This window comes from Lithobates pipiens, unplaced genomic scaffold, assembly GCF_037356315.1.
Source record: "Lithobates pipiens isolate NorthernLeopardFrog02 unplaced genomic scaffold, aLitPip1_a1.2 Scaffold_18, whole genome shotgun sequence".
In the NCBI taxonomy this organism is placed as follows: Eukaryota; Metazoa; Chordata; class Amphibia; order Anura; family Ranidae; genus Lithobates; species Lithobates pipiens.
Window position 1 is genome coordinate 532655069 of NW_027507758.1, and position 27616 is coordinate 532682684.

Here is a 27616-nt window from a genome sequence, read left to right on the forward strand (position 1 = left end):
TACCTCTAGGCTAAGAAATCCTCCATCATGAGCGGCGGCAACCTGTGGAGAGGGTTCAAACCATTCACAGGACTTCCCCAGCAAATTTTTTAAAGTTCTTACAGAGGACACAGTCAAAGAACCAGAGCAGCGAGCCAAAATCACAGCATTGTCCGCCCACCAATTTATATCCATCAGTGAATAGTAGAATTCTTTATCTATGCAAAGACACAAAACATTGATTCATGACAAGACATAGTAACCAGCATAGTAAATGCAATAACAGGATAAAATATGCAACATCAAACACAAACAACAGAGGACTTATAATAAGCTGCCATTGTCTGTGTACTTGCTTGTAGTATTCCTTCGCCAATTAATGACAATTCTCAACGCACTTGGCGCAGTTTGAGGGATTTCACTGTTTATGAATGCTGCACTTAATCTACACAAAAGAATACATAAAAAGGAACATGAAAGATTAAAGCACAGTACTGTCCATTTTGGACTTTTTTCCTCAAAAGCCTTCTGTCCCTACTTTTAATATTACCATGATGCATAAATGACAAGGGATGAGCACTATGAAAAGATCAGAAGGTATCATTTGTATTTAATTATTTAAATGCCAATTGTATTGGCAACTGTTCATAAAAAAATCTGACTGTTGCAGAAAGCATAAGAACAGTTCCTGTTTTATATCATTCTAATTATAAATCCCTTTGAAGTGGTTTTGGAGAGAACTAGATCTACAGCACTTTGCTCTGCTTATCAAAGAGTAAGACAATACATATTTGTGTTCCAAAAAAAAAAAAAAAAAAGTCAAATTTGAACTGTCATTTTAAGTTACTTTTCTGATAATGATGGGACAAATCTTATTGCCTTGGGCAAAGCAGAGTTCATTATTGCATTCTGTGTCCTTGGAGAGTATCACCAGCTTAGACCTTTGTAAGCATTTCCTTGTTTTTATATAATAAAGAAGTGTAGAGCCCCCCATTTTACAGGTATGAAATAAAAATTTGAATATATTGTATATAATCAAATAAAATTAATAAAAATCACAACAATCAAATTGCTATAACATTTGTGATCCAAAATTAGTGAATAAAAACTACTTTAAAATGGCACTCCACCCAAAGTGTCACATATGTATGTGCTCCAATAATGTAGCCCCTAAAAAGTTAATGAAAGTGACTACAGAAATCAAAGCGTTCATATGTTCATTATAAGTACTCTCCATCCAGTATCACCCTGTGATCACCACACACGTGTAAAAATGCACTCATCATCAAAATTTGATAATATCCAGATGAGCATATTGACCATAATATATATGCTCATAAGTTTACATACCCTGGCAGAATTATGATTTCTTGGCCATTTTTAAGAGAATATGAATGATAACACAAAAACTTTTCTTTCACTCATGGTTAGTGTTTGGCTGAAGTCATTTATTATTAAATCAACTGTTTACTCTTTTTAAATCATAATGACAACAGAAACTAGCCAAATGACCCTGATCAAAAGTTTACACACCCCAGTCCTTAATACCATGTATTGCCCCCTTTAACATCATTGACAGGTTGAAGTATTTCTTGGCATTTGTGGATGAGGCTCTTTATCTTCTCAGATGGTAAAGCTGCCCATTCCTCTTGGCAAAAAGCCTCCAGGTCCTGTAAAATATTGGGCTGCCTTTATGATCTGCACGTTTGAGATCTCCCCAGAATGGCTCAATGATATTGAGGTTAGGAAACTGAGATGGCCACTCCAGAACCTTCACTTTATTCTGCTGTAGAAAATGACAGGTCACCTTGGCCTTGTGTTTTGGATCATTGTCATGTTGGAATGTCCAAGTATGTCCCATGTGCAGCTTCCTCCAGTATTCTTCGATAATATAATGCATTCATCTTGCCATAAATTTTGACCAAATTTCCTGTCCCTTTGTATCTCACACATCCCCAAAACATCAGTGATCCTTCGTATTTCACAGTAGGAATGGTGTACCTTTCATCATAGGCCTTGTTGACTCCTCTCAAAATGTAGCATTTATGGTTGTGGCCAAAAAAAATCAAAATTTTGGTCTTATCACTACAAATGACTTTGTGCAAAAAGGTTTGAGGTTGGTCTCTGTGCCATTTGGCGTATTGTAAGCGGGATACTTTGTGGCATTTGCGTAGTAATGGCTTTCTTCTGGCAACTCGACCATACAGCCCAAGTTATTGTGCATTTTGAAACAGCCAACCCATATGTTTTCAGAGTCCTGTATTTTATCTTACGTTATTTGTGGGCTTTTCTTTGCATCCTGAGCAGTTTTCCTGGCAGTTGTGGCTGAAATTTTAGTTAGTCTACCTGACTGTGGTTTGGTTTCAACAGAACACCTAATTTTCTACTTCTTGATTAGAGTTTGAACACTGCTGATTGGCATTCTTAATTCCTTGGACATTTTTTTATATCCCTTTCCTGTTTTTACAGTTCAACTACCTTTTTCCCGCAGATCTTTGGACAATTCTTTTGCTTTCCCCACGACCCAGAATACAGAAACATCAGTGCAGCACTGGATGAAAGATGCAAGGGTCTGTCAGGAGTCTAGGAACTCATTGACCTTTTATATACACACACACACACTAATTACAAGCAAACAGATCACAAGTGAGGATGTTATCAGGCCAAAATCACCAGGGTATGTAAACTTTTAATCAGGGTAATTTGGTAGTTTCTGTTGTCATGATTTAAAAAGAGTAAACATAGTTGATTGATAATAAATGGCTTCAGAAAAACACTAACAATGAGTGAAAGATGTTTTTGTGTTACGATTCATATTCTCAGAAAAAATGGCAATGTAATCATAAATTCATGGTATGTAAACTTATGAGCACAACTGTATGTGTTAAATCTTGATGATGAGAAGGGGGGTGGGAGAGATTGACACTTTAATTTATTTTTATTTTTTATATATATATATATATATATATATATATATATATATATATATATATATATATATATATATATATATATTTGAATATTTATTTATTTTATTCAATTTTATTTTTACACTGTGCCTTTAACTTTTTTTTTCTTAGGTCAACCTTATCGCAATCACAAGGGATGAACAACATCCCTTGTGAAAGCATGGGCTGTGAAAGGTCCTCTTTGTGAAGAGATTTGGGGTCTATTAGACCCCAAGACAGCCTGGGAAAGACTGCGGGCAGCAGCGGAAGTTATTGAGCAGCTGTATAACTTTTACCAGATAGAAAATGGCCATCTGAAAAAAATGGTACCAGGATCATGGTTGTAGCTACAACTATGATCCCGGTATAACTGCCTCAATAAGAGGTTGTATATATAGGCACAGTGGTATTGAGGTGGTTAAAAATGCGCCCTCCCAACTTTTAACAACTATTCTGAGTAACCTATGTAAAAAAGGATGTACATACTTAGCAATTTTCAGGCCGCTCCAGTCCGGTCACGTGATCTCCTGTGTCAGCCATTGCCAGCTGCAGTTGAGAGAAGAGAGTGCTTGACACCAGCTGGCAATGCCTGAGAACAGTAATGTCACCTGTAGGCTTCCCATTGCTGATCCATTGCCAGTGTTCCCTCCTCTCCATTGCAGCCACTTCAAGCTGACACAGAGAAGATGGATCTCGGACAGAAATGGCATGGAAAATAGGTAAGTATATACATCTTTCTTACACAGGTTAGTCAGCATAGATGTTAGGAGGGAGCATATTCAAAAGAGAAGTTCACCTTTTAGAGCATGTTACATCCATGAAAAACAGAGGAAAATTCGCGCTACAGAATAAAAAAGGAAAAAATGTGATGCTGCAGTTCAAATATATACCAAAAAGTTATATACATACATAGATAAGAAAAAAGAGAGAAAAAAACGCGCAATCTCTAATAGCATATATTAGGATATAAACACCTCACCCTAAATTTTAAAGTGCAAAATATTAAACAAAAAATCATATCGTTATAGATACCAAAACCTCATGTATGGCATGTACTAAATACATTTGATAATGCGTATGCAACCGTGTCACTCTTTACATAAACAGTGAATCTCAGTAATATTGTGCCCTAACCAAACACAAAGGAATGTGCCAATAGATAAATCACATAAATTGATGATAAATCACATAAATGAATAATAAGTCCTCATTGAGATAAGTTCTTTGTGAAGAAAAAATTAAATGCAGTGTAGACAGAAACACCATGTGTCCCCAAATGGCTCCAAGTCTCTGAATCATGTGCCAACGTGAAACAAATTGAAGTGCACCACCACCAAACGAATAAAATTGGCTCCTTACCAGATGTCCTAGTAAGGTGCGCTTATAAAAGATATACGCTACGTTTTGCCTCATTTACACAGCCGTCAGAACCAGGATATGATTTTGGAGATTTGCGATCGGCCGACGCTTCCCATTATGATATGCCTTTCTTTACTATAATTCTGTAAGTGCATTTCTTTTTTAATTTTATTTTTATTTTAATAAATGGTTTTACACTATTTGGAGTGCTCTTTTCCCTCTTATAGTGGACCATTCGCTTTCCTGTTGGAATATATCCGAGTCGTGTTATAAAGTGGAGCCAGGGTTGGACGATTCAAGTTTCACGTATACTCTGACCTGATCTTTTATAAGCGCACCTTACTAGGACATCTGGTAAGGAGCCAATTTTATTCGTTTGGTGGTGGTGCACTTCAATTTGTTTCACGTTGGCACATGATTCAGAGACTTGGAGCCATATCCTAATATATGCCATTAGGGATTGCGCATTTTTTTCTCTCTTTTTTCTTATCTATGTTACATCCATATTTAGGGTGTAACATGCTCCAGCATGTCCTCCTCACCCCCATGAAATAGCAGGCAGGGGATCCTCTCCCCGCTGTCACATTTTAAAAACAGCTCCACCCGCACAGGTCATTCACTCACAGAAACCTGTAAATGAGAGAACTACATGTCCTGTCTTCCTCAGCGACACACACAGCTTGTAGTGCTCAATGAACTGTGAGGGTGCTTTTGAGCGCATTCGTTCATTCGTATGCTCCGCAGCTTTCAAACGGACAACCATACAGACATACGAGCAGAGAGCGGTGGGGCTTGTTTGCAGTAGCCTGACATTGCACCCTTGGTCCACTCATTACGGGTTCAGTTTGCAGGCTCCTGTGGGAAAAAATAATAAATGCACATTTTTATTTCTGCAAAAATATGTGTATTTATTACTTTTTCCCAAAAGGTGAACTTAACCTTTAGGATCAGTTATCTTCTGCCTGGAATTCCACTTTATTACCCTACTAGGACACCAAAACAACAATAAACACTGAAAGCCCATTAATCAAGTAATAAATAATGACTCGGCAAATAAGAGTGTTTTATAACAAACAGAACATTAAGGGAAGGATGAAGAAGCAGCTAAAAAAAAAAAAAAAAAAAAAAAAAAAAAAGGTGAAAGAGAGACTTGCATATCCATATGTTTGGCTTGGAAGAAGCCTATAGACAACAATATCATAAAATCATCACATCCTTCAAAGAATCCAATTTTCTCTCAGGTCAATACAGCTTGGAGAACTTCATTCTAGTAAAAGCCAAAGTACTTAAATTCTAATTTACCTTTCATCTTTTTCCTTTTCTCCACAGAGCTCCGCCAATCAGGGTTGATCTCATCATAGCCGGGCTAAAAGAAAAAAAAAAAAAGAGACGAAGAGAGCCAAATGAGGGAAGGCAGATAATGAAAATGTAACAGTGCTGAACATTTGTGCCATGAAATATCATTTCAACGAGACGGACTCTGTCTACGAAATATCTGATCAAGGCTGCAACGTTCTGAAGCGTATTCTCATTAATGTCTTACTATTAACTATTTCAGATGGAGGAAAGTACACATTGCAGAATTGAACTGGGCAATAGCCCACAACATTTGCTTTTTTTTCTCTCCAGGCAATCACTCTCTGCTCATTGGAGTTAAGCACCATTAGTTGATTTCAACACCAAGTTACCAACCTGCAATTAGGCCCAAATTCACAATGCAGCCTGCTTTTAGGAAATTGCTTTAAAAAATAAACATAAGACTTTGTTTTCTAACACAACCAAGTGATCACTGTGCCAGTGCAGGCAAGTGATCAACTGGATTTTCTCGCAAACAAAGCCAATCCTAATGCTAACTCTAAGCCTTTTGTCGATAAAGCCATGTCAGAGACAGCTGCCCCTGCATTTCTTTCTAGGGATATAATAAAGTGAGTGCGGATACATTTTATTAAAAAATAATAAACGTGTTCTATTTACCACCTCTATACAATGGTTTTGCACAGAGCAGCACCAACCGTTCTCCTCTAGGGCCCCCCAGCAGCGCTCCTGGCTCCTCCTGTTCTCAGTGAAGCGCCATAGAAAATCTTCCTATTGTGGTACACCTGCAGGCTTAATCCCAAGATGCACTGCCTGTGCCCAAAGACAGACAGTGTGGCTCGCCCCCACGCTTCCCCGTCACTGGATTTGATTGGCAGTAGCAGGAGCCAATGGTTTCCACTGCTATCAATCTACCCTTTGAGAGCAGAAAGAGCCAGGCACAGTGCTAAATCAAGATCGGGTTTGGGTAAAAATAAGGAGTGCTAGCAGGGCATCTGAACGTACAAGGTTTTTTTTTTTTTCTTTAAAGAGGAAGTAAACTTACTCTGCAAACGTTTACCTATAGGTATGCCTATAATAAGGCTTACCTATAAGTGTGAAAATATCTCCTAAACTTGTACAGTTTAGGAGAATGCATGCAGCCAGTGACTGGTGCCGTTCCTTCTGAGCACTTAAAAGTAATGTCATCGTGGATCCGGCCAATCGCAGCGCCAGAGCCCACAAACCCGGAAGAAGCTCCGGGAAAATGTTGGTATTGACAGCTGTGTGCGGGGACCACTGCAACAGCTTAGTTCTAAGGTATTTCATAACGAGCTAGTATGCAAAACATACTAGCTCATTATGCCTTTGTTCTGCAGGGTTTGTTTGTTTTTTACAACCTCTTTAAGTGCACCTGGACAGGAATACCATTCGTAAAAGTTAAGAAAAAAAAAAAAAAGAAAATTTCCCCAACCCTCAGGAGCCATTTAAAGTCCACTGCACCCATAAAAACAAGCAAAAAACCCAAAACACCTTAAAGCCCAATTCCAGGGAAAAGAGAACTCCTCCCTTGCGGTGGGGGTCCTCCTTCACTGTAAAAGGTTACATTTTTTTTTTTATACCTAGTGTACCAGTAAAGGGCCAGGACTTTGGCCTACCCTCTAACCCACGCTCCCCCTATGGTCTGTGGACGGTTGCTGGGCATCCTTGCTGACAATGCAGGAAGCCCTTTCCTGCAAAGTACTTGGTGGCATCATAGTACCTGCGACCTTGGAGAAGAGGCTGATGAAGGCCTGCGGGAGCGAGGTATTATGTAAGTAAAAGTCCTTTTACCGGCACTCCAGATACTGTATAAACAAGTATTTAACCCTTGCAGTGCAGTTGGAACTCCACCACAAGGGAGGTTATTTTTTGTTTTTGTTTTTAGATAGGAGTTCAACTTGAATTTTGCTTTCTTTATTGACTTCAGTGGATTTTCCCAAAGTGAAAAAAATCTGCGAAAAGGTTTGCAAATTTTTTTGTAGAGCAAAACTTCTCAATTTCACTCATTTATACTGCTCAGCAAATCCAGGCTCTCTTCACTGATGCCAATTAGAAAAGGCATACTATCACAAATACATTTTTTTTTTTTAATGATGTGATCATGATCCTAATTGACTTTTTCCACGAAGGCCGTCTGAGTTTTCGATCCGAACCAACTATTGTATTAAAATACTACAGTACATGTCTAGGTGAGTACATGATGGTTTGTGTTTTAGCAAAAGGCAGACTCCCCCCTGATTTTCAAAAGATGCATCCTAATTTTTAATTGGGCCAACAACATTTTCCAAACAGCCCCAGTAGAAATACCATAAACAAATCAAAAATCTTGATGTTCACTGAGAAATCACAGGATTAATAATATCACATGGCATGCGGTTCACACGATAAACCCTATCCTATAAAATTGAACCTTTATTTTCATTATTCACAATGTAGGATACGTAACCATGTAGGAAGAACTAAAATGACCCCCCCTCTTGTTTGCCCTCATTTTCTCAATTCATACCCCTTTCCAATTATGGGTTACAGAGACAATAGGGGAACCAATCTGAAACCTCAACATATTTCGCACTACATTGGCTTTAACATAGGAGAAAATAAATTAAAAGGTGCAACCAAAAAGGTCAAGAGCACAATAAAGGACATAGGCCTAAAGGCAAAGATGCATGCATAAGTTGAAAGGACATAATTGAAGGAAAAAATGGATAATAGTGAAAAATGGCTCACTTATATGTTCATTAAAGTAAAAAAATCAGTAAAGTAAATTCAGCTGCAAGTATAAAAGTTAACAGAAGTTAGCTATTCAGGAAAAAATCCAGTGCTACCCTCTACAAAAAAAAAAAAAAAAAAAAAAAAAAAACTTTACCAAAAATGCTGGTACACAGCAGAATCAAGTACCTTAAAAAAGCTTATTAATTCATGTCCATTAACCTTTTTTCCTTTGTTATTAAAGTAGCTGTAAACCTCAGTCATGAAATATGAACAAAGTATATCCCTCTATAGTGTGTAATTGTCTCAATCCAGAGCACTAAGCGACATTCCTGCCTAGTTCCTCTGCTATCTGCATGAGTCACTTCTGACACCAAGAGGCAATAAGGTGACAGAGGAGGGAGCACCAGCACACAGCCTACAATTGACAGCACCAGTTCTAGTCCTGCATGCTGTGTGAAGGGGATATATCCCTTCCCTGCAATTAGCTCTTACTGAGGACTGCAGAATGTAATTTCAGCTCCCTGACCATCATTTTCTGAAAGCTCTGACAAGCTTTATAAACGTTGAACTTTGAACATCTGTAGGGAAGAGAGAGATGCAAATAAACAAGTACAACTTATGTAGGAGGATTTGTTTCACTGGAGGCTAGTCACTTCACTGGGTATATGTAAGGGTTTAGAACCATCTTAACTGCTTGCCTATAAAGGATATTTTTTAATCAATATTTTTGCACACAAACATTATATATTTTGTGAAAGCAGAGGCCCTGGAGAATAAAATTATGGCTGTTGCATTTTTTTTATGTCACACGATATTAGCACATCCATTTGCTAGGTAACCCCCCCCCCCCCCCGTCGAATCACATAGAACAATGGGTGTGGCCAAACACATACTGAGTGCTGGGTTCAGGGGTGCACTATGTACAGAGTGCACTTTCAGGGTTGCCTTATACACAAAGTTCAGGTGTGTACCACATATGGAGTGCAGGGCTTAGGGGTGTTGCTATGCACAGTGTGGAGGGTTCAGCTCTCTTTTACAGGATGTCCACATATCACTTCCACCCCTCCTCGGCTCTGACTTCTGCATCACTCTCCCCTATCATCCACATCTGTAAATATCTCCTCCACAGCCCTTAACCTGCCCCCCCACCCCAAAAAGCTTCCTCACATCTTATCTTCTCGGCCCGGCTCTAGTACCTATAGGCAGCATAGGCAGTGAAGGTGTTGTGTCGAATACTGTCCCCCGACGGATAGTATTCGCCCTCTACTGCGCTTGCGCAGTAGAGGACAAGGAGATGCCAAAGGTCTCCGAAGATGAACGGCGCCTGCGTACTGAATCCAGGTTCAAGATCCAAGTGGACAGAGTTAGAATAAAAAATTGAAGTGCCAAGCGAGCCCGTGCCCGAAGCGTGGCGAGCGGGCCTGTTATTAAATGCTACCGCATGTCCACTTGGATGGTGGGGCTTGAACCTGGATTCAGTGCGCAGGTGCCATTCATCTTTCGGAGTCTCCATTTCCTCCGTGCTGTGCAAGTGCTGCGCCTGCGCAGTATGGGGAGGACAGTTTTTGGCAGAACACCCGCCTCTCTCACTTGCAGGGAGATCATTAGATGGCATCTCTGCACCCAGGCACAGATGGGGATCACAGAGCAGCTTACCATGTGATTCTCTATCCCACACTACATCTGCATCTTCCTTTTCCCTGCAGTGAGTGCAGGGCAGGCAGGGAACTGTGAGAACAACTGTTGTAGACACAGAAAGCCTGTGTGGTTACAAGTGACGTTGGCGAGCGAGGACGAGAGCCACATATTCAGTAGGAAAAAAGCCCTGGGTGCAAGAGCCACATGAAATGGCAATCAGATCTGAATTGGCTGACAGTGTTACAATATAGCGGGTGATGTGGAGGCCAGCAATGATCATCTGTAATTTCCCTACACATTTTATCTTTTTTTGATACGTGCAATAGAGTCACTTGAGTGACAGCTCTCAGTCAGGTTACATTACTTTTAACATGGTGGTGACCAGCAGCAGTTTTGGGGCTTTTGGATGTCTACATAAAGGGGCTTTAACAGGTAAACGACATGCCTAAAATGTGTTTGTCACATGAAATCTTATAGAAGGTTGTTGTTGAAATGGATGGTCTGACGACAAGGTGCCATTAGAAAAATGCCTACGCTTCTGGCCACCTAACCACCACCAGAGGAAGCCGAGAACAGTATTTTCTCACAGAAAGATTTTTTAGGTCAACTACTCTTCATTAATCTAGAACATTGGCTTATGCCAACACCCAGAGCAGATCGAATTTAATGGGCACTTAGGTTTTTTATTTTATATTTTTGATCCACCAGCAATACGTGCTGTTTTTGTAAAAGCTAAAAGGTTATCTCATGGGAACCCAGTGAAGGACCTAGGCTTACATATTGCTGAATTTTCCTCCTTGCCATATAGATACTAATTACCATTAGGAAAACTAAACATGGTTATTTCCCTGTACTATGCTGGACAGTGATGAATTCCTGCTTCCATGAATTGAGGAAGAAGGCTGAGGAGCCAGAGATAAATGAGATCAGTAATTAGTCCCCTGCAGCTTTGTACAGTACTAACTTGATAAATATGAAACAGACTGTTCCTATTATTCCAGAATCGTTACAGGGCACTTGAAGATACATTTGTCACAGACAGAGTGATTCTATGCAATCATCAGTAGAGAGTCTTACGAGTAACTCATTCACACATCATGGTTCCCTGCCGAGTTACCGTCTATGTCTGTCCATGGAGCTGAACCCACCAGAGTTCCCTGCGGTGTTGCACATTGACGATCCCACTTGTAGCATAAATCATTCCAACTTGTCAGAGCTCACAGTTATATAAGGCCATTGTGCAAATGGGTTATTAACCACTTCAAAACAGGGCACTTATACACCTCCCTGCCCAGACCAATTTTCAGCTTTCAGCGCTGTCACACTTTGAATGACAATTGCACGGCCATGCTACACTGTACCCAAATAAAATTTTTATCATTTTGTTCCCACAAAAAGAGCTTTCTTTTGGTGATATTTGATCACCTCTGGGATTTTTATTTTCTGCTACAAAAAAAAAAAAGGTCAAGAATTTAAGAAAAAAAAACACGTTTTTTTTTTGGTTTCTGTTACAAAACTTTGTAAATAAGTACGTTTTCTCCTTCACCGATGGGGCTGCACTGATGGGCACTAATATGTGGCACTGATATGCAGAACAGATGGGCACCGATAGGTGGCATTAATATGCAGCACTGATGGTACTGATAGGCAGCATGCATGGGCACTGATAGGCAGCATGGATGGGCACTGATAGGTGGCACTGATATACACTAATGGATGGTACTGATGGCTGCTAATCAGTGATGCTCATTGTGGGCACTGATTGGCATCCAGTGCAGGCACTAACTGGCATTCCTGGTGGCCATGGGTGGCATACCTGGTGCATCCCTCGTGGTCCAGTGTTTTTCCTTGGGGGGGGGGGGACTGCACTGATAATCAGAACAGACCCCCCCCCCCCCCCCATCAGAAGAGCAGTCGATTGGCTCTCCTCTACTCGCGTCTGACAGACGCAAGTGAGGAAAAGCTGATCAATGGCTCCTCCTGTTTACATTGTGATCAGCCATGATTGGACACAGCTGATCATGTGGTAAAGAGTCTCCGTCAGACTCTTTACCTAGATCGGAGTTGCGGCGTGTCAGACTGACACACCGCAACAACGATCGCCATTGTTATCCTGAAAGATGCCATACGACGTCCGGTCAGGATAACATAACCACATTGCCAATGTCATTTTGCTTTATGGCGGGCGGCAAGTGGTTAAAAGTAGAACGACTGAAGCTAGCCTATGTTGTTAAGATCAGTCATCTAAAACTAGGGTCAAATTAAAGGTGTAAACCAATTAATCTACCAGTGGGTCTTTGGTCATAGGAGAAAAATTCAAACAAAAACTGCGAGAACATACAGAGAGGGATTTAATCGAGAAAGAATCAGACAGCTACCTAATGCAAATCAAGCAACCTTTCATTTAAATTGTGTCTCAAGACATTTTTCAAGAATTGGATAGAATGTCTATTTTTGTACGGCTGTTTGTGTTCCTGCTAAAGCATTGAACCTCTCTATTCATCCTGGTGGCCACTCTCACTGGGACACAGAAAGTGATAGTGAATCCAACAGGGAAAACTTTTTCAATGTCAGCTGTTTAAGAAAGAATTTTCCCTTATTCCCCGTTGAAGCAAAATCTCCCCAATGGGGGACAGACAAAAAAAAAATAAAAATGCTTCTAAAAAGCACAGAAAATCAATTACAGGAGTTTTAACCCTTTCCAAAACAAAAAAAAAAAAGTTTTGCCTTTAGATACACTTTACAAAAGATCTATGACAGCCCAGCGCAATGGGTGTGGTGTGAGTTACACATATCACGCTGGGCTGTCATAAATCTTTTGTTAAAATTCTAATTAATATCTAAAAGAAGAAGAAGATGTAGTGAAGGTTTGGAAGTTGTCAGGTGTTTATGGATGCCTATGAACCGAATGGGTATATTGCTCATGTGTTTCAATCCCCGTGACATGAAGGTAAAATAGGTTAGGCTGCTTTCACACTGGGGCGGTATTCAGGCGTTACATCTCTAAAAATAGCGCCTGTGTAGCGCCTGAAAAAAAACCGGCCCCTTTCACTCCAGTGTGAAAGCCGGAGGGCTTTCACACTGGAGCGATGCGCTGGCAGGACGGTGAAAAAAGTCCTGCTAGCCGCATCTTTGGAGCGGTGAAGGGGCGGTGTATTCACCGCTCCTAAACCGCTCCTACCCATTGAAATCAATGGGACACCGCGGCAATACCGCCGCTGCAGCGGCGCTTTGCGGGCGGGTTTAACCCTTTTTCGGCCGCTAGCGGGGGTTAAAACCACCCCGCTAGCGCCCGCAGACCGCCGCTAAAACGACGGTAAAGCGCCGCTAAAAATAGCGGCACTTTACCGCCGATGCCGCTCCCGCCCCAGTGTGAAAGCAGCCTTAGGGGAATTAGGGAAATATGGTTCAAATGAAGTGACACATCCAGGAGGTGATTGACCATAAGGTTAGAGTTCAGCCAACATCCACCCAGCAATAAATTGGGCAGAAATTAAGTTCGTAATTTTCCTGGGGGTTTTGTTCTGAACACGGCAGTTACATAACCATCTCGGTTTCCTTCCACCAGCAGGGTAATCTATATTATCCAAAATGGTAACGTTAATTTCTGTATATACTTTTGTTTTCTTGTAATATTTACCTTGGTACATATTTCTATGCACTGGTTAGGGTTATTAAAATTAAAATGTATTAAGTGGATTTTGGTACTAAGCTAAGAACTCCTATTCCTTGAATGGATGTATGCTTGGTGTAAATTCACTGTTACTCTTTATGAAGATGCATACAGATTAGGGTCAGGGTCTGTAAACTAGCAGACCTGCCAGACATGGGTGTACGTATGTGTGGTGACATAGCAGACTAGTAAGCTGAGAAATTGCAGGTGGTGGCATTTTTATTTAGTCATTTGTATTTGCCTGTGTGTGGCCAGAAATCTAGATTTGGTTGAAGTCGCCCTCTAGTGGTGGGCAGAGACATTGTGGGCTGTGACAACTAGGGATGAGCTCAGGCGTGTTCGCATGGACCACGTGCAGAGCCCGCCAGGAAGTTGGCGCAGCGTTGAGCTAATCACAGGCAGTGGAACATTGCTCCGTAGTTCGGCTGCAGAGATCGGGCAATGTCTCACTGCCTGTGATTAGCACAGCGCTGCGCCGTCTTCCTGGCGGGCTCTGCACGTGGTCCATGCGAATACGCCTGAGCTCATCCCTAGTGACAACTATTTACAGTGCTGTTTTACCTGCCTGAAAGTTAGCTCTGTCCTCATTCCTTCTCCACCAAACAGGGTCCTCACCAAGGTTAGCGAAGCATCATGGACATGCATCCTTGACATCCTTTTTGCAAGGTTGATTTTAGCTGAGCTGTATGAATGTTTTTTTTTTCTTACATTCATACAGCTTATTTTTTTTTTATATACATAGACCCTGTGTGACTAAACACTCTAAGGCCCCTTTCACACGGGCGGATAGAATTGTGCTTTTAACTGCGGACAGATGACGTTATCTACCGCAGCTAAATGCACACGATGCTTTCCTATAGCCCCATTCACACACTGTGTTTAGTGACGGTTTTGTTACATGCGGTTTTGTGCAGATAGAAAAAATAAAGTTGACTGCATCCAGGAACGATTTACTGCAGCTATCTGCACATAACTGCAGGTAATCGCAGTGTACCATTTCTCCTGCAGATAGCAGCGGCAACAAGGAAAGAAAAACAATAGGAAGCACATCAGAAATGGAAAGAATTTTCCAAACGCAGCTAATCGCAATGTAAAACTGCAAGTGAAGGCTGTGCCAGGATTCTCTGAATTTCAGAATAACAAAAAATAACAAAACATGCTTTTAACAGCGGCAGAACAGCCGCTCGTGTAAAAAGGGGTCTAACATATTCGACTGGTAGCAGAGCTTACATGGAATAAGGTATTTATACATTTTAATTGTACCAGATTTTCTTTCTCAGTAATAACTTTAAAAGACTAATGAAGAAAAAGGGTGGCCATACCCTGAAGCTAAAATTTAAATCTCTCACAAGTCCTGTCAAAGCAGGTTTTTGTTTTTTTTAAGAAAAACCAAACAGTAGCAGTTTGGTAATGTAACCAGTTTAGAAACAAGCCCTTACTTAGTGTAGTTTTTTTTTTATGAAGATAAATTTCAACACTATACATGAGTGGTTTATAAATGCTTTCACGGAAAACAAACCATTATGACAGAGACAGGATTTTATCTGAAGATCTTTTGTTAAATTGCTTTGCTCAGTGCTTGGCACTCTCGTGGTTATGCTTGATTTAATCCTAATGAAAAAGAGGAGAAGCACATTAATTTATCTCAATTTTAAATATGACTGTGCTCTATTTTATCAAGCCTAGCTGATGAAAACTTTCAGATCCAACAAAGCAGGTAAGTAATTATGGATAATGAAAGTATTACTGGGATTCACGTATGAAATGAACTCCACATGTACTGGTATAGAAACAGTTCATACTGTGTCTTTGTTAATTGCATTTTTTTATTTTTATTAGAAAAGCAATGGTTTATGAATTCATGTACCAGTGGCTAGTGGTCATGGGGTAGTACGCCAGATATAATCCAGCTGGCACATCTGCTTTCAATGAGGGGGATCCATAGTAGGTTTTCTACTGGGTACAGGTATTGTCAACCTGATCCATGGAGACTTATAACCAGAATCCAGAAAGTACTGGAATATCCAAACCAAAGCCTATGAAGATGTTCCAAGGACATATTTGCATAACATTCTGAAACCATGTGAACTGGTTGATATATGATGAAACAGCTCCACTTTGAGATGCATTTCTACAATCCTCTACAATCCTCACCCAACCAATCTCATTCGTATCATCATTACGTATTCCCCATGGCCAGAGGTGAGCATACTTACACCTTGTGGCTAGAGGTGGCCAGAGCTATAGATGGCTGGTGTAAACTAATTTTTGAAACTCATGATCATTTTCTTTCGCTGTACCATCCTCAGAACCTTCTAAGAAGGTTAAGAGAGCTGGTCGAATTGGTGTCTTGCAGTCTGTGAGTTGTGCCAACATGTTTTGGGGGCTACAAGTGTCTCCCCTAATCAAACAAGACAAATAAATAGAGGACAAGATTTGGCTGGGGAATAAAATAATTGCAGAATTCTACACATATTACCGGTGCTAACTCAAGTTTGGCAGGTTTCTATTGTTGTCTATAGATCTGCTGGGAAGATACATAGACGCAGATCTATTTTTCCCCGGGGACCATGAACGTATTTTAACACAAAATGTTAAACATGCAGCTCTACCCCAAATCTGCATGTGCGAAAACTGGGGAAATCTGGGTCAAGTGCGAAAGCTTCTGAATGAGATCACTCATCTTTACTTACTCAAAGGACAAAGACAAAAAATAGTAGTCAGAGGACCAAACATGGAACTGTTTACCTGGCTCACTCACCAAAACTGATAAGAGGACTGTTTTCTGACCATATGGTCTCTCCTAAACAATTCAAAAGTGTCAGGAACCCAATGTACCAAACATTTTAAGTTACCACTGTTGTCAATGGAAGACTACGTGTCTTGGCTCCTAAAGGTGCCCACTGGTGTTCTATTTTTACATTTATTTATTCAGCCCTGATAGACTGTGTGATTTTATACACTGCCTCATTTCAAGAACTAACCAAAGCTGCCAAATATTCTCATTCAATTATATATGTTGGCAGAATAATATATTTTCACATTATAGTTAAGTGCTTTAACTCATGTGGCTAACACTAAGATATCTCTTCAAGCAAATGCAGGGTTCCCTTTAACAGAATCCAGGATGCAATTGATTGGACTCACTCCTTAAGCCTAGTACATGCAGGCCGAATATTTCTATTGATCTGGCCGACAGTTGGCCAATGTATATGGCAGCCAGTCTGACAGAAACCAGCTTTTCAGCTTAAAGCGCTGACAAGATTGTTCTGACCGGGGGCCACCACCCCTGTCAGAACACAATAGCACAGCAGGGGAGATTGCTGTACTAACATCCGATTGTCAGTACAACGGCTCCTCCTCAGCTGTTGGTTTTTTTCATTCAACCCAAAAACTAGTAATGTGTACAAGGCTTTAGTCAGCAGAGTTATGTGCAGTGCAGATGAGATAAGAACAGGACAAACTCCCATTTCAAATCGACAATTTACAGAGAACACCACTACTATCTGAATGGAATTATCCTCCGGAATACTCTACCTCAATCTGCAAGACTATCTCCAAATCTATCCGCTTTAGGCGATCCCCGAAAACAGTTCTCTTCAGAGAAGCCTACCCTGCCTCCACCTAACAACTGTTCTTTTATTCTCTTCATCAGCTCATCCCCCACAGTTATTACCCTTTTATATCACTTGACCCTGTCTCCTAGATTGTAAGCTCTATAACGAGCACAGCCCTCTGATTCTTCCTGTATTGAATGGTATTGTAATTGTACTGTCTAGTAATCAAAGTAGAGAGTACAAAAACATTTGGAGAGTTAATTCGCTCAGGTGAGGCTGCTCCTCAACAGACAGGGCTACCCTCCTATGGGTACCAAGCCAGCTACCAATAAATTAATTTGGACTCTTATACCCTGTACACACGGTCGGACATTCCGACCACAAAAGCCGTCAAATTTTTTCCAAAGGATTTTGTCCGAAACTTGTGTTGCATACACACGGTCGCACAAAGTTGTCGGAAAATCCCAGGTGACGTCAAACACGTACGTCGGGACTATAAATGGGCCAAGTAGCCAATAGCTTTTGTCTCCTAGTTTATTCTGAGCATGTGTGGCACTTTGTCCGTCGGAATTGTCTACACACGATCTGAATTTATGCGATCCGAGTTTGTTGTCGGAAAATTTTTAGATCCTGCTCTCAAACTTTGTGCATCGGAAATTCCGATGGAAAAAGTCCGATAGAGCCCACAGACGATCAGATTTTCCGACAACATAATCCGATCAGACTTTTTCCATCGCTCTGGCACTCCTTCCATTGGTGAATATTTTCTTCTGAATACAATAGCCGGCAAGGAAGATGCCTCCATACATGTGGCGTAGCATGGTTGGAAGAATCAATAGATTTCTCTTGTTCAGCCCACAGTTATTTTTATTTATTTGCAGCACATTTAAAAGGATAACACTGGGGAAAATGTGGGGAAAATGTGGGGAAAATGTGGGGAAAATGTGGGGAAAATGTGGGGAAAATGTGGGGAAAATGTGGGGAAAATGTGGGGAAAATGTGGGGAAAATGTGCTCCAGATATGTACTAAATATGTTTCTTTTACTTTGACATAACATTTTAAAGTAATATGTGAACCCTTACCTTGTAAAACAACCAATCCAGTTTAAAATAAAAATGCAATGCAATGCAATGCAAAGTGTGTGTGTGTGTGTGTGTGTGTGTGTGTGTGTACACACACACACACACACACACACACACACACACACCTTTAGATATATATGTGGTAAAAACGACTTGCTGAAGTTCAAACCAAGCATCAGAATGGGGAAGAGAGGGGATTTAAGTGACTTTGAACATGGCATGGTTGTTGGTGACAGATGGGCTGGTCTGAGTAGTTCAATAACTACTGGGATTTTCACACACATCTATCTGTAGGGTTTACAGAGAATGGTCCCAAAAAGAGAAAATATCTAGTGAGCGGCAGTTGTGTGGACGAAAATGCCTTGTTGATGTCAGAGGAGAATGGGCAGAATGGTTTGAGATGATAGAAAGGCAACAGTAACGCTAATAACCATTCATTACAACCAAGGTATGCAAAATACCATCTCTGAACACACAACACATCGAACCTTGAAGCAGATGGGCTACAGCAGTAGAAGACCACACCGGGAAGGGGGGGGGGCGCGCACTCCTATCAGCTAACAGGAATCTAAAGCCTCATACACACGATCGGACTTTGTACAAACTTTCCCGTGGACTTTTGTACAAAGGGCGTAGTCCACAAGTTTGTATTGCATACACACGATCGGACTTTTTAGGCAACAAACACGAACGTAGTGACGTTTTAACGTACTGATGACACTTCAAAAGAGGACGTTCAATTACTCCAGCGCCACCTTTGGTCAACTTCTGCATTGTTGTCTGATCTTTTGCATTGGTTCTGAGCATGCATGTTTGTACCTTGTACAAAAGTCCGATGGTTTTGCGTACACACAATCGGACTTTGCTCCATCGGACTTATGTTGTCAAAAAGTTTGTCTATTCGCACAGCCAACAAAAGTCAGATGAAAATGGAAAAAGTTTGTCTGATGGAGCGTACACACGGATGTTGCTCCAAAACAGCTAATTTGCATGTTTGTTGTCAAAAACTCTGATTGTGTGTACGGGCCTTAAGGCTACAATTTGCACAGGCTCACCAAAATTGGACAATAGAAGATTGAAAAAAGGTTGCCTGGTCTGACGAGTCTCAATTTCAGCTACGACATTCAGATGGTAGGGTCAAAATTTGGAGTAAACAACATAAAATCATGGATTAATCATGCCTTGTATCAATGGTTTAGGCTGATGATGGTGGTGTAATGGCGTAGGGGATGCCGATTAATTAAAAACCGCCAAATATCAGCCGATATATCGGTCGACCTCTAATCAGAGATATGCAATTTTGGGGTAGCGTGCACTTAAAGTACAAGTTGCTGCAAATGTAAGCAGGCTTCATGCTGCTTTGGAGGGACTATAGAAAATGGGAAATACTATGGCTAAAATTCAGAAACAATTTGAAAGACAGAACCTGGTGAACCATAAGTGCATTAAAGAGTAGCCAGCTACAGAACATAAATGCTAGAAAAAAAAAGTTTAAGTCAATCAGTAAGCAAGATATGTCCATGAGAAAGATTAAATGCTTAATTTTTTTATTTGAGTGAAGTGTTCCTTTAAGAAACGCAGACTATCTGTGCAAGCAGGTCTCACATCTTTACATACCAATAAAGAATTATAAGTTTTGATTTGTATCCATCCAGTCCAGAGATTTACAAACGGCCCAGTTCTGTCCGGCGGGTAAGGAGAACCGATTTTACCTCCTCAGCATGACTGTGCAGTGAAAGTAGAAGCAGCAGACTGATGAACTCTCCTCCTTTCTCCTCCTATCAGCATGCTCCTTCTTAGCACTTGGCAGGCTATTTGTGCTGCCTCCTACTCTCTTTGCAGAAGGGTAAAAAGTTCTAAGCCTTGAAAACCAACAGTAATCAACCTGCAGTACTTACAGCTTTCAAACTTATTCTGCTTGTTTGCATAAAGAAGAAAGATAAGGTCCTGAAGACCCAATTGTCATCTTTGTTCAATCATCATCCAGGGCCAGCATCTACTCCTGGAACTAAGGTGGCCCATAGACAGTGTAAATTTCTTTACTGTAACCACAGGAAATTGATTATCGCTAGCAGCTATAGCAGCAGTTTGCGATAATCTGAAGTGATTCTGGGAGGTTGGTTGTATACAAGTTGATCGATCAACTTGGTACATTCAGCCTGCCCATTAATGGTTTGAATCTTGGCCGGTTCCGAACCGTGTATGTCCAGCTTAAGGTGCTGCCTCAAAAAGGATATAAATCCTGGTGACCGCATAGTAATCTGTATGTTCTTGATTTGTGTACATGTTCTTGAGAATATATATATATATATATATATATATATATATATATATATATATATATATATATAATCTCAAACAGATCAGCTGCTTGCTGCTGCATCTCATCTTTTGACTTGAAACAAAGAAAATGTACAGCAGGGGTGCACGACTTTTTGAAGCGCAAGGGCCACTTAAGCAACTTGGTAAAAGGTGATGAGCTACAATAAGCGGAGCGCCTGGATGACAGGTCCATGTCCACTCTTCATATGCAGAGCAGACATGGACACAGTCTACTCTGTGGGCCCTCCGATCCAATCAGACTGGAGGTAGGCAGTCGTAAACAGACACAAATCAGTTTACATCTGCTGCTCCATAGAGGTGAATGAAGGGTCCAATTGGGTTCACCTGAAAAACGGACAGGAGGACTTAGGAGGGACTTAAGGTTACTTTCACACCAACATCTTGTGGTTTACCCAAACCACGGTGCAGCGCATTGCACTTGTGGCTTTCCTGCAGGTTAGCTGCATTTTGCCATAGACTTCTATTATATCCTACAGGTGTGGTGCACTTTCAGAAAGCGCACCAAACGTGCAGGTAATTACAGAAGTCTATGGCTCAGTACAGGTAACCCACAGGTGCACCTGCGGATCAGTTTGAAAGTATCCCAGTAACCAATGCAGAACTGATATGCCCATATATAAACTAAGATTTTATTAATAAAATTACCTTTAATAATATTCTTCCATTCAGGTATTATCAGCTGTTTCTGTCCCAGGTAGAGAGAAACCAAACTCTGCCTGGGACAGTAACAGCACTCTAGAGTAAGCAGCAGCTTATGCGGTTCTGCTCCGCAGCCTCTTCCTTCCTCTACCGCTGGCTCCATTCACAACACTGATCCTCTAGGATGGAAGGTTGCCAACCCACAATCTGGGCTTGCCGATCTGCCATTGCAGAGCATGACGTGGGCCACATCAGAGGGCTACGTGGGCCATATGTGGTCTGTGGGACACCAGTTTGGCACCCCTGATGTATAGTCTGTGAGGGTGATCTTGGAGGGGAGTGAAGACCTGAGAAATATTTCCTCCCCATTGTAGTACGCCAAATACTACAGTGATTGTCAGCTTCCCCAGTGGATCCTAAGGCATGAGATATGTACTGTATACTTGCATTGGTCCAAGATGAACCAATATAAAGTATGCCATGAATATCATACCTGGAGTTCAGTTTTAATTCTCCCAAATTGCACTCTCAAGCCAAGGTACATTCACCTGATTGTAAATCAATAAGTGCTTTTTATTGGTTTAAAGCAGTTTTTTTTTTTTTTAAATGACATTGTTGCTAAATAGGTGAAGAATTTATTCTTACTAAATTTCTAATGTCTAAAAAAAAAGAAAAAGTGCATGTATCTCTGTACATACTGAAGTCTGCAAATCATTACTCGCATGCGTTTAATGGAAGAGATAATTTATGGTTAACATATCTGTGGTCGGGAAGTTTACATCTTTAAATGGCACTCGGCTCTGGCTAAAAGGTCTCTCAATGCCAATTCAATTAGATAATTCCGCACATTATCACTCTTACCCAGCACTTGTTTTACTATGTTAAACACCCACAGTGAGCAGTGTGTGCCAGGACACATTTTAAATCATCTTGTGTAGAGGCCAGGCACAATTATTTCCCATTGCTAATTACAGTTATTTAAAGAATTAGGTCATGCAAAGTGGCCATGTTCTGCAGAGAAGCCAGATGAAAAAATACAAGGTACAAGAGTTGGTAAAAGTTGATTTTCAACATAGATCAAAAGTCAACAACCAAAGTTAAGACTTCAAATGCATAAAGGAAATGAGGGGTGACTGTACATAAAGCTTTCGGTTTTACCCAATGGACTTGTTCTATGTCTATGCCAATGCTAAACACAAACTAATGTGCACTATCAAAGCTGAACTCCAACCATTTATAAAAAAATAAAAATAAATGAATGTAGTTACAGTATTTAAAAAGTTACATTTATTTTTAAATGGAGCTGGTGTAAGTATCCGAATCTGTCAGCATCCTGTAATCCCTTCTACATGAAACGGAGAGAAGATGGGTTACAACCTGCAGCCAATCAGGCTCTGCTGAAATCACGCATGCTGATATATTAAATGATGCCAGAATTTGGAAACATTATCTATATCTACCCAATTATTATCACAATAAGAGTTTTTTTACTCAAATCAAGTGAGGTTGTTATTACTCTATAACATTCTGAGCGCCTTCCACATGGGACCCTCTATCGGCAGTGCATTGCTCCAAGCATTTAGCAAACTCGGGAGGAACAGGTGCAGCATCCAGCCTCGCTGCCTGAGGCCTGTCAAAGACTATGGCAAGCTGCGGCTAGACGGGCATGGATGAGGTGCCCATGTTTAGAGACATATGAATTTGGGGACAAATGCCCGGAATGTAGAAGACCAGTAGGGCCTGTAAAGCGAGCTGTATGTCTGCAAATCAACCTACATATTATATAGAGTGGACTATTTTGTTTTATACAAACTGCCCTTAAAATTAGACAGTTAGTTGACCTTTACCAAAAAACTGCCAATGTTGTTTAGGGGCACATGTATATATATATATATATATAAAAAAAAAAAAGTGTGTGACGTGAAGGGGCTACCCCTTTCTTTCTTGAACATTATGGCTTTACTTTGCAGGTCCGAAAAAAAATAAAAAAATTTAAAAAAGGCACCCAGTGGTTTACAACCACTTTAAAAAGTATATGTAAAGCCCAAACTATTTTTCTTCCCCATTTTGGATGTAGTGAGATATTCCTAAAACCCTTGTGTGGGTTTTTACTTCTATCTGGGTCTCGGTTAGAGAGATTTCCCCTCACTTTCTGTCCTGTTAACAATAGTTTTACTAGACAGGTTAGGATAAATCTCCTACAGCAACACAAACTGAAATAAAAGTTTTTAGTAAGGATGAGCTCAGGCGTGTTCGCAAGTACATGTGCCCGCACCCACCAGGAAGCGGACACTCCGCAGTGCTAATCACAGGTAGTTAGACATTTCCCGATCGGGAAATGTCTCACTGCCTACAATTAGCGATGCAGAGTGTCAGCTTCCTGTGGACTTGCGAACATGCCTGAGCTCATCCTTAGTCTTTCGTAGAGCAGGGGAAGGCTACAACTGCTGACAGATTTTTATTTCTGTGTGTGTCCCTATTGCAGATTTTTGCTCACTTCCTGTCTGGTGAAACGGTTGTCAGCAGGACAGGAAGTGAGAGAGGAAAGTAATCCAACAAAGCCCCATTATAGCAGAAAAAAGAAAAAAAAAACTGGCAAGGGTTCTACCTAAAATTGTTAAAAACTGGTTGGGATATGCTGTACATTTGGGCCATGATCCAATAACATTATTGCACACTTGTAAAAAAGTGAGCTGTATCTCTACAAATAATTTGGGGAGGGCTATTTGAAATTTGACAGTTTATTATAGGATTTTTAAGGGTTGCACCACGTATTTAGAGATAACTATTAGAGGTATACATAGAGGTATAGTGCTCAGCATTAATGAGTACACCCCTTTTGAAAAGTAAGATTTTAATCAATATCATAATGAACACAATCTATTTCCAAAATTTTGAGAAAACTGAGTTTTACAGAACATTTGTTGCGCTCAATTACATGAAAGTAAGGTTAATAATATAACTTGAATTACAAACTCTTCAGTTTTACTCAAATTAGTTGAAGCAAAAATGAATACGCTCCACAACAAAAATTAGTATCTTGTATAACCCTCATGCAAGGACAGCACCCAGTCTTCTAGGCATGGAATGAACAAGTTGGGGACATATTGCAACATCTATCTTTTTCAATTCCTCAAGAATGACTTCTTTTAGAGCCTGGATGCTGGACAGAGAGTTATGCTCAGCTTGTCTCTTCAGAATTCCCCATAGGTGTTTTATTGGGTTCAGATCAGGAGACATTCAGTACTTGGCCACTGAATCGCTTTCACCCTGTTCTTCTTCAGACATGTAACAGTGGCCTTAGTCTAGATGTTTGTTTTGGATCATTGTATTATTGGAAAAGTGCACGAGGACCAAGGGCATGGAGTGATGGTAGCATCTTCTCTTTCAATATAGAGCAGTACATCTGTGAATTCATGATACCATCAAAGAAATGCAGATCCCCAACACCGACAGAACTTATGCATCCCCAAAGAAGACCTCGCCATTGCCATGTTTCACTGTAGGCACCATGCATTTTTGTTTGTACTCCTCACCTTTGCGACGCCATACAGTTTTGAAGCCATCAGTTTGTAAAACGTTCATCTTAGTCTTGAATTCTTGTTAATTAGGATTTTGTCTAAAATTTAGTTTTGCTTCTAAGACTTTCATTGGGGTGTATCCATTTTTACAACATGGTCTTGAATGAATTTGTAAGGGAAAATACTTTGTGTGTGCAAATTAACAAATCTTGGTTGCAACCAATGGCCCGTATTTGGTGGAGTATGTTCTAGTATAGTGTATACAAAATGTTGATTTTAAAAGGAAAGTAAAGATTTCCTGACAAATCTGTTGGGGTGTACATTTACAGTGCCTTGAAAAAGTATTCATACCTCTTGAAATTTTCCACATTTTGTCATGTTGCAACCAAACACGTATATGTAATTTATTGGGATTTTTTGTGATAGACCAACACAAAGTGGCACATAATTGTGAAGTAGAAGGAAAATTATTAAAAAGGTTTTCAACATTTTTTACAAATAAATATCTGAAAAGTGTGGTGTGCATTTGTATTCAGCTGCCTTTACTCTGATACCCCTAACTAAAATCTGCCTTCAGAAGTCACCTAATTAGTAAATAGAGTCCACCTGTGTGTAATTTAATCTCAGCCTAAACACAGCTGCTCTATGAAGCCCTCAGAGGTTTGTTAGAGAACCTTAGTGAACAAATGGCATCATGAATGCCAAGGAATACACCAGACAGGTCAGGGATAACATTGTGGAGTTTAAGTTAAAAGCAGGATTAGGTTATAAAAAAAAAAAAAAAACAGAGCTTTGAACATCTCACAGAGCACTGTTCAATCCATCATTCGAAAATGGAAAGAGTATGGCACAACTGCAAACCTACCAAGACATGGCCATCTGCCTAAACTGACAGGCCTAAGGAAAGCATTAATCAGAGAAGCAGCCAGGAGGCCCATGGTAACTCCGGAGGAGCTACAGAGATCCACAGATCCAGTGGGAGAATCTGTCTACAGGACAACCATTTGTTGTGCACTCCACAAATCTACCCTTTAAGGAAGAGTGGCAAGAAGAGAGCCATTGTTGAAAGCCATAAGAAGTCCCGATTGTAGTTTGTGAGAAGCCATGTGGGGGACACAGCAAACATGTGGAAGAAGGTGCTTTGGTCAGATGAGACAAAAATTGAACTCTTTGGCCTGAAATAAAAAAACGCTATGTGTGCCAGAAAACTAACACTGCACATCACCCTGAACACACCACGCCCACCGTGAAACATGGTGGTGGCAGCATCATTTTGTGGGGATGCCTTTCTTCAGCAGGGACAGGGAAGCTGGTCAGAGTTCATGGGAGGATGGATGGAGCCAAATACAGGGCAATCTTAGAACAAAACATGTTAGAGTCTGCAAAAGACTTCAGACTGGGGCAAAGGTTCACCTTCCAGCAGGACAACGACCCTAATCATACAGCCAGAGCTACAATGGAATGGTTTATTTTGCAAAGAAGAATGGGCAAAAATGTCACTCTCTAGATGTGCAAAGCTGGTAGAGACATCCCCAAAAAGACTTGCAGCTGAAATTGCAGTGAAAGTGGATTCTATAAAGTATTGACTCAGGGGGGATGAATACAAATGCACGTCACACTTTTCATATATTTATTTGTAAAAAAAATTGAAAACCATTTACCTTACACTTCACAATTATGTGCCACTTTGTGTTGGTCTATCACATAAAATCTCAATAAAATAAATTTACGTTTTTGGTTGTAACATGACAAAATGTGGAAAATGTCAAAGGGTATGAATACTTTTTCTAAGACACTGTATGCTGAGCAATGTATATACACAAGCGATTATTACAGTTTGTGCATCCTGTGAATGCACATGCAGGCAATCCCCGGGTTACAAACATCTGACTTGCATACAGCTTGTATATTAAGTGTAAGAAAACACCTATCGTTTTCAGCCAAGGAAGCTGCCATCTTTGCCTCCGTTTAATCTACAACTGACAAACTTGAAATAAAAACCTGTAGTAGCTCAACCAACTAGCGGTAGCACATATCTATAGAACTTCACTCACCATACAAACATGATTAGAAAAAAAGATGTACTGGTGTCAAAAATAAGAAAAATACATTTAAAAAACATAATACATACATTAGCATTGAATGTATAAAAATAAAAGGATCATCTCTGGACAGGTGTTGCAATTCCACCCAAGTTGCAGGAGTTGTAAAAATGCTGTAGTACAGCTGGGATGATAACTCCCAGGTCTAAACGGCCTACAAAGAATGACCCAAGTGTTAAATCAAGGTTTAACTGATATTCAAAAAGGGAGGATGAATGAAGTCAAACCACAAAAGTGGAAGCTATAAGATGATATTAATGGAGAACCATTGATAATATCTTATAGATTCCGCTTTTGTGGTTTGACTTCATTCATCCTCCCTTTTTGAATATCAGTTCAACCTTTATTTAATACTTCACAGGTCGTTTAGACCTGGGGATATCATCCCACCTGTACTACAGCATTTTTACAACTCCCACAACTTGGGACGGAATTGCACCACTTTTCCAGAGATGGTGCTTCTGTTTTTATAGCTTCAATGCTAATCATGTTTGTATAGTAAAGTTCCATAGATACTGTATGTGCTACCACAGGGTTGGTTGTGCTGCTGCGGGTTTTTATTTCAAGTTTGTCATTTAATCTCTATACCCCGAGATCCCAATTCTTTCCTTCTCCCCCTTTTTTCATATTGGAATTTTTACTCCGTTTTTGAGAGTATTCAATCCAAATATGTTAGTATTGGTTCACCCTTTTTGCATATTAATTAGGTAGGTGGCACCTTGAGGGT

The 27616-nt window shown here is 40.4% G+C and overlaps 1 protein-coding gene and 1 long non-coding RNA gene across 3 annotated transcripts in view; one reads left to right on the plus strand and one right to left on the minus strand.

The window, feature by feature from the left end:
* LOC143988895 (uncharacterized) overlaps window positions 1–5801 on the plus strand; it is a 48721-nt gene extending 42920 nt beyond the window's left edge. Inside the window, exon 2 of the long non-coding RNA XR_013276932.1 lies at window positions 5616–5801. This is a non-coding gene — a long non-coding RNA (uncharacterized LOC143988895). The remainder of the gene's footprint in view (window positions 1–5615) is intronic.
* NBAS (NBAS subunit of NRZ tethering complex) overlaps window positions 1–27616 on the minus strand; it is a 1050553-nt gene that overhangs the window by 895667 nt on the left and 127270 nt on the right. For both annotated transcript variants that reach the window (XM_077488811.1, XM_077488809.1), the window contains exons 13-14: window positions 5589–5652; window positions 4–197 (exon numbers count right to left, since the gene is read on the minus strand). In XM_077488811.1, the coding sequence (XP_077344937.1) occupies window positions 4–197; window positions 5589–5652 (258 nt within the window). The remainder of the gene's footprint in view (window positions 1–3; window positions 198–5588; window positions 5653–27616) is intronic.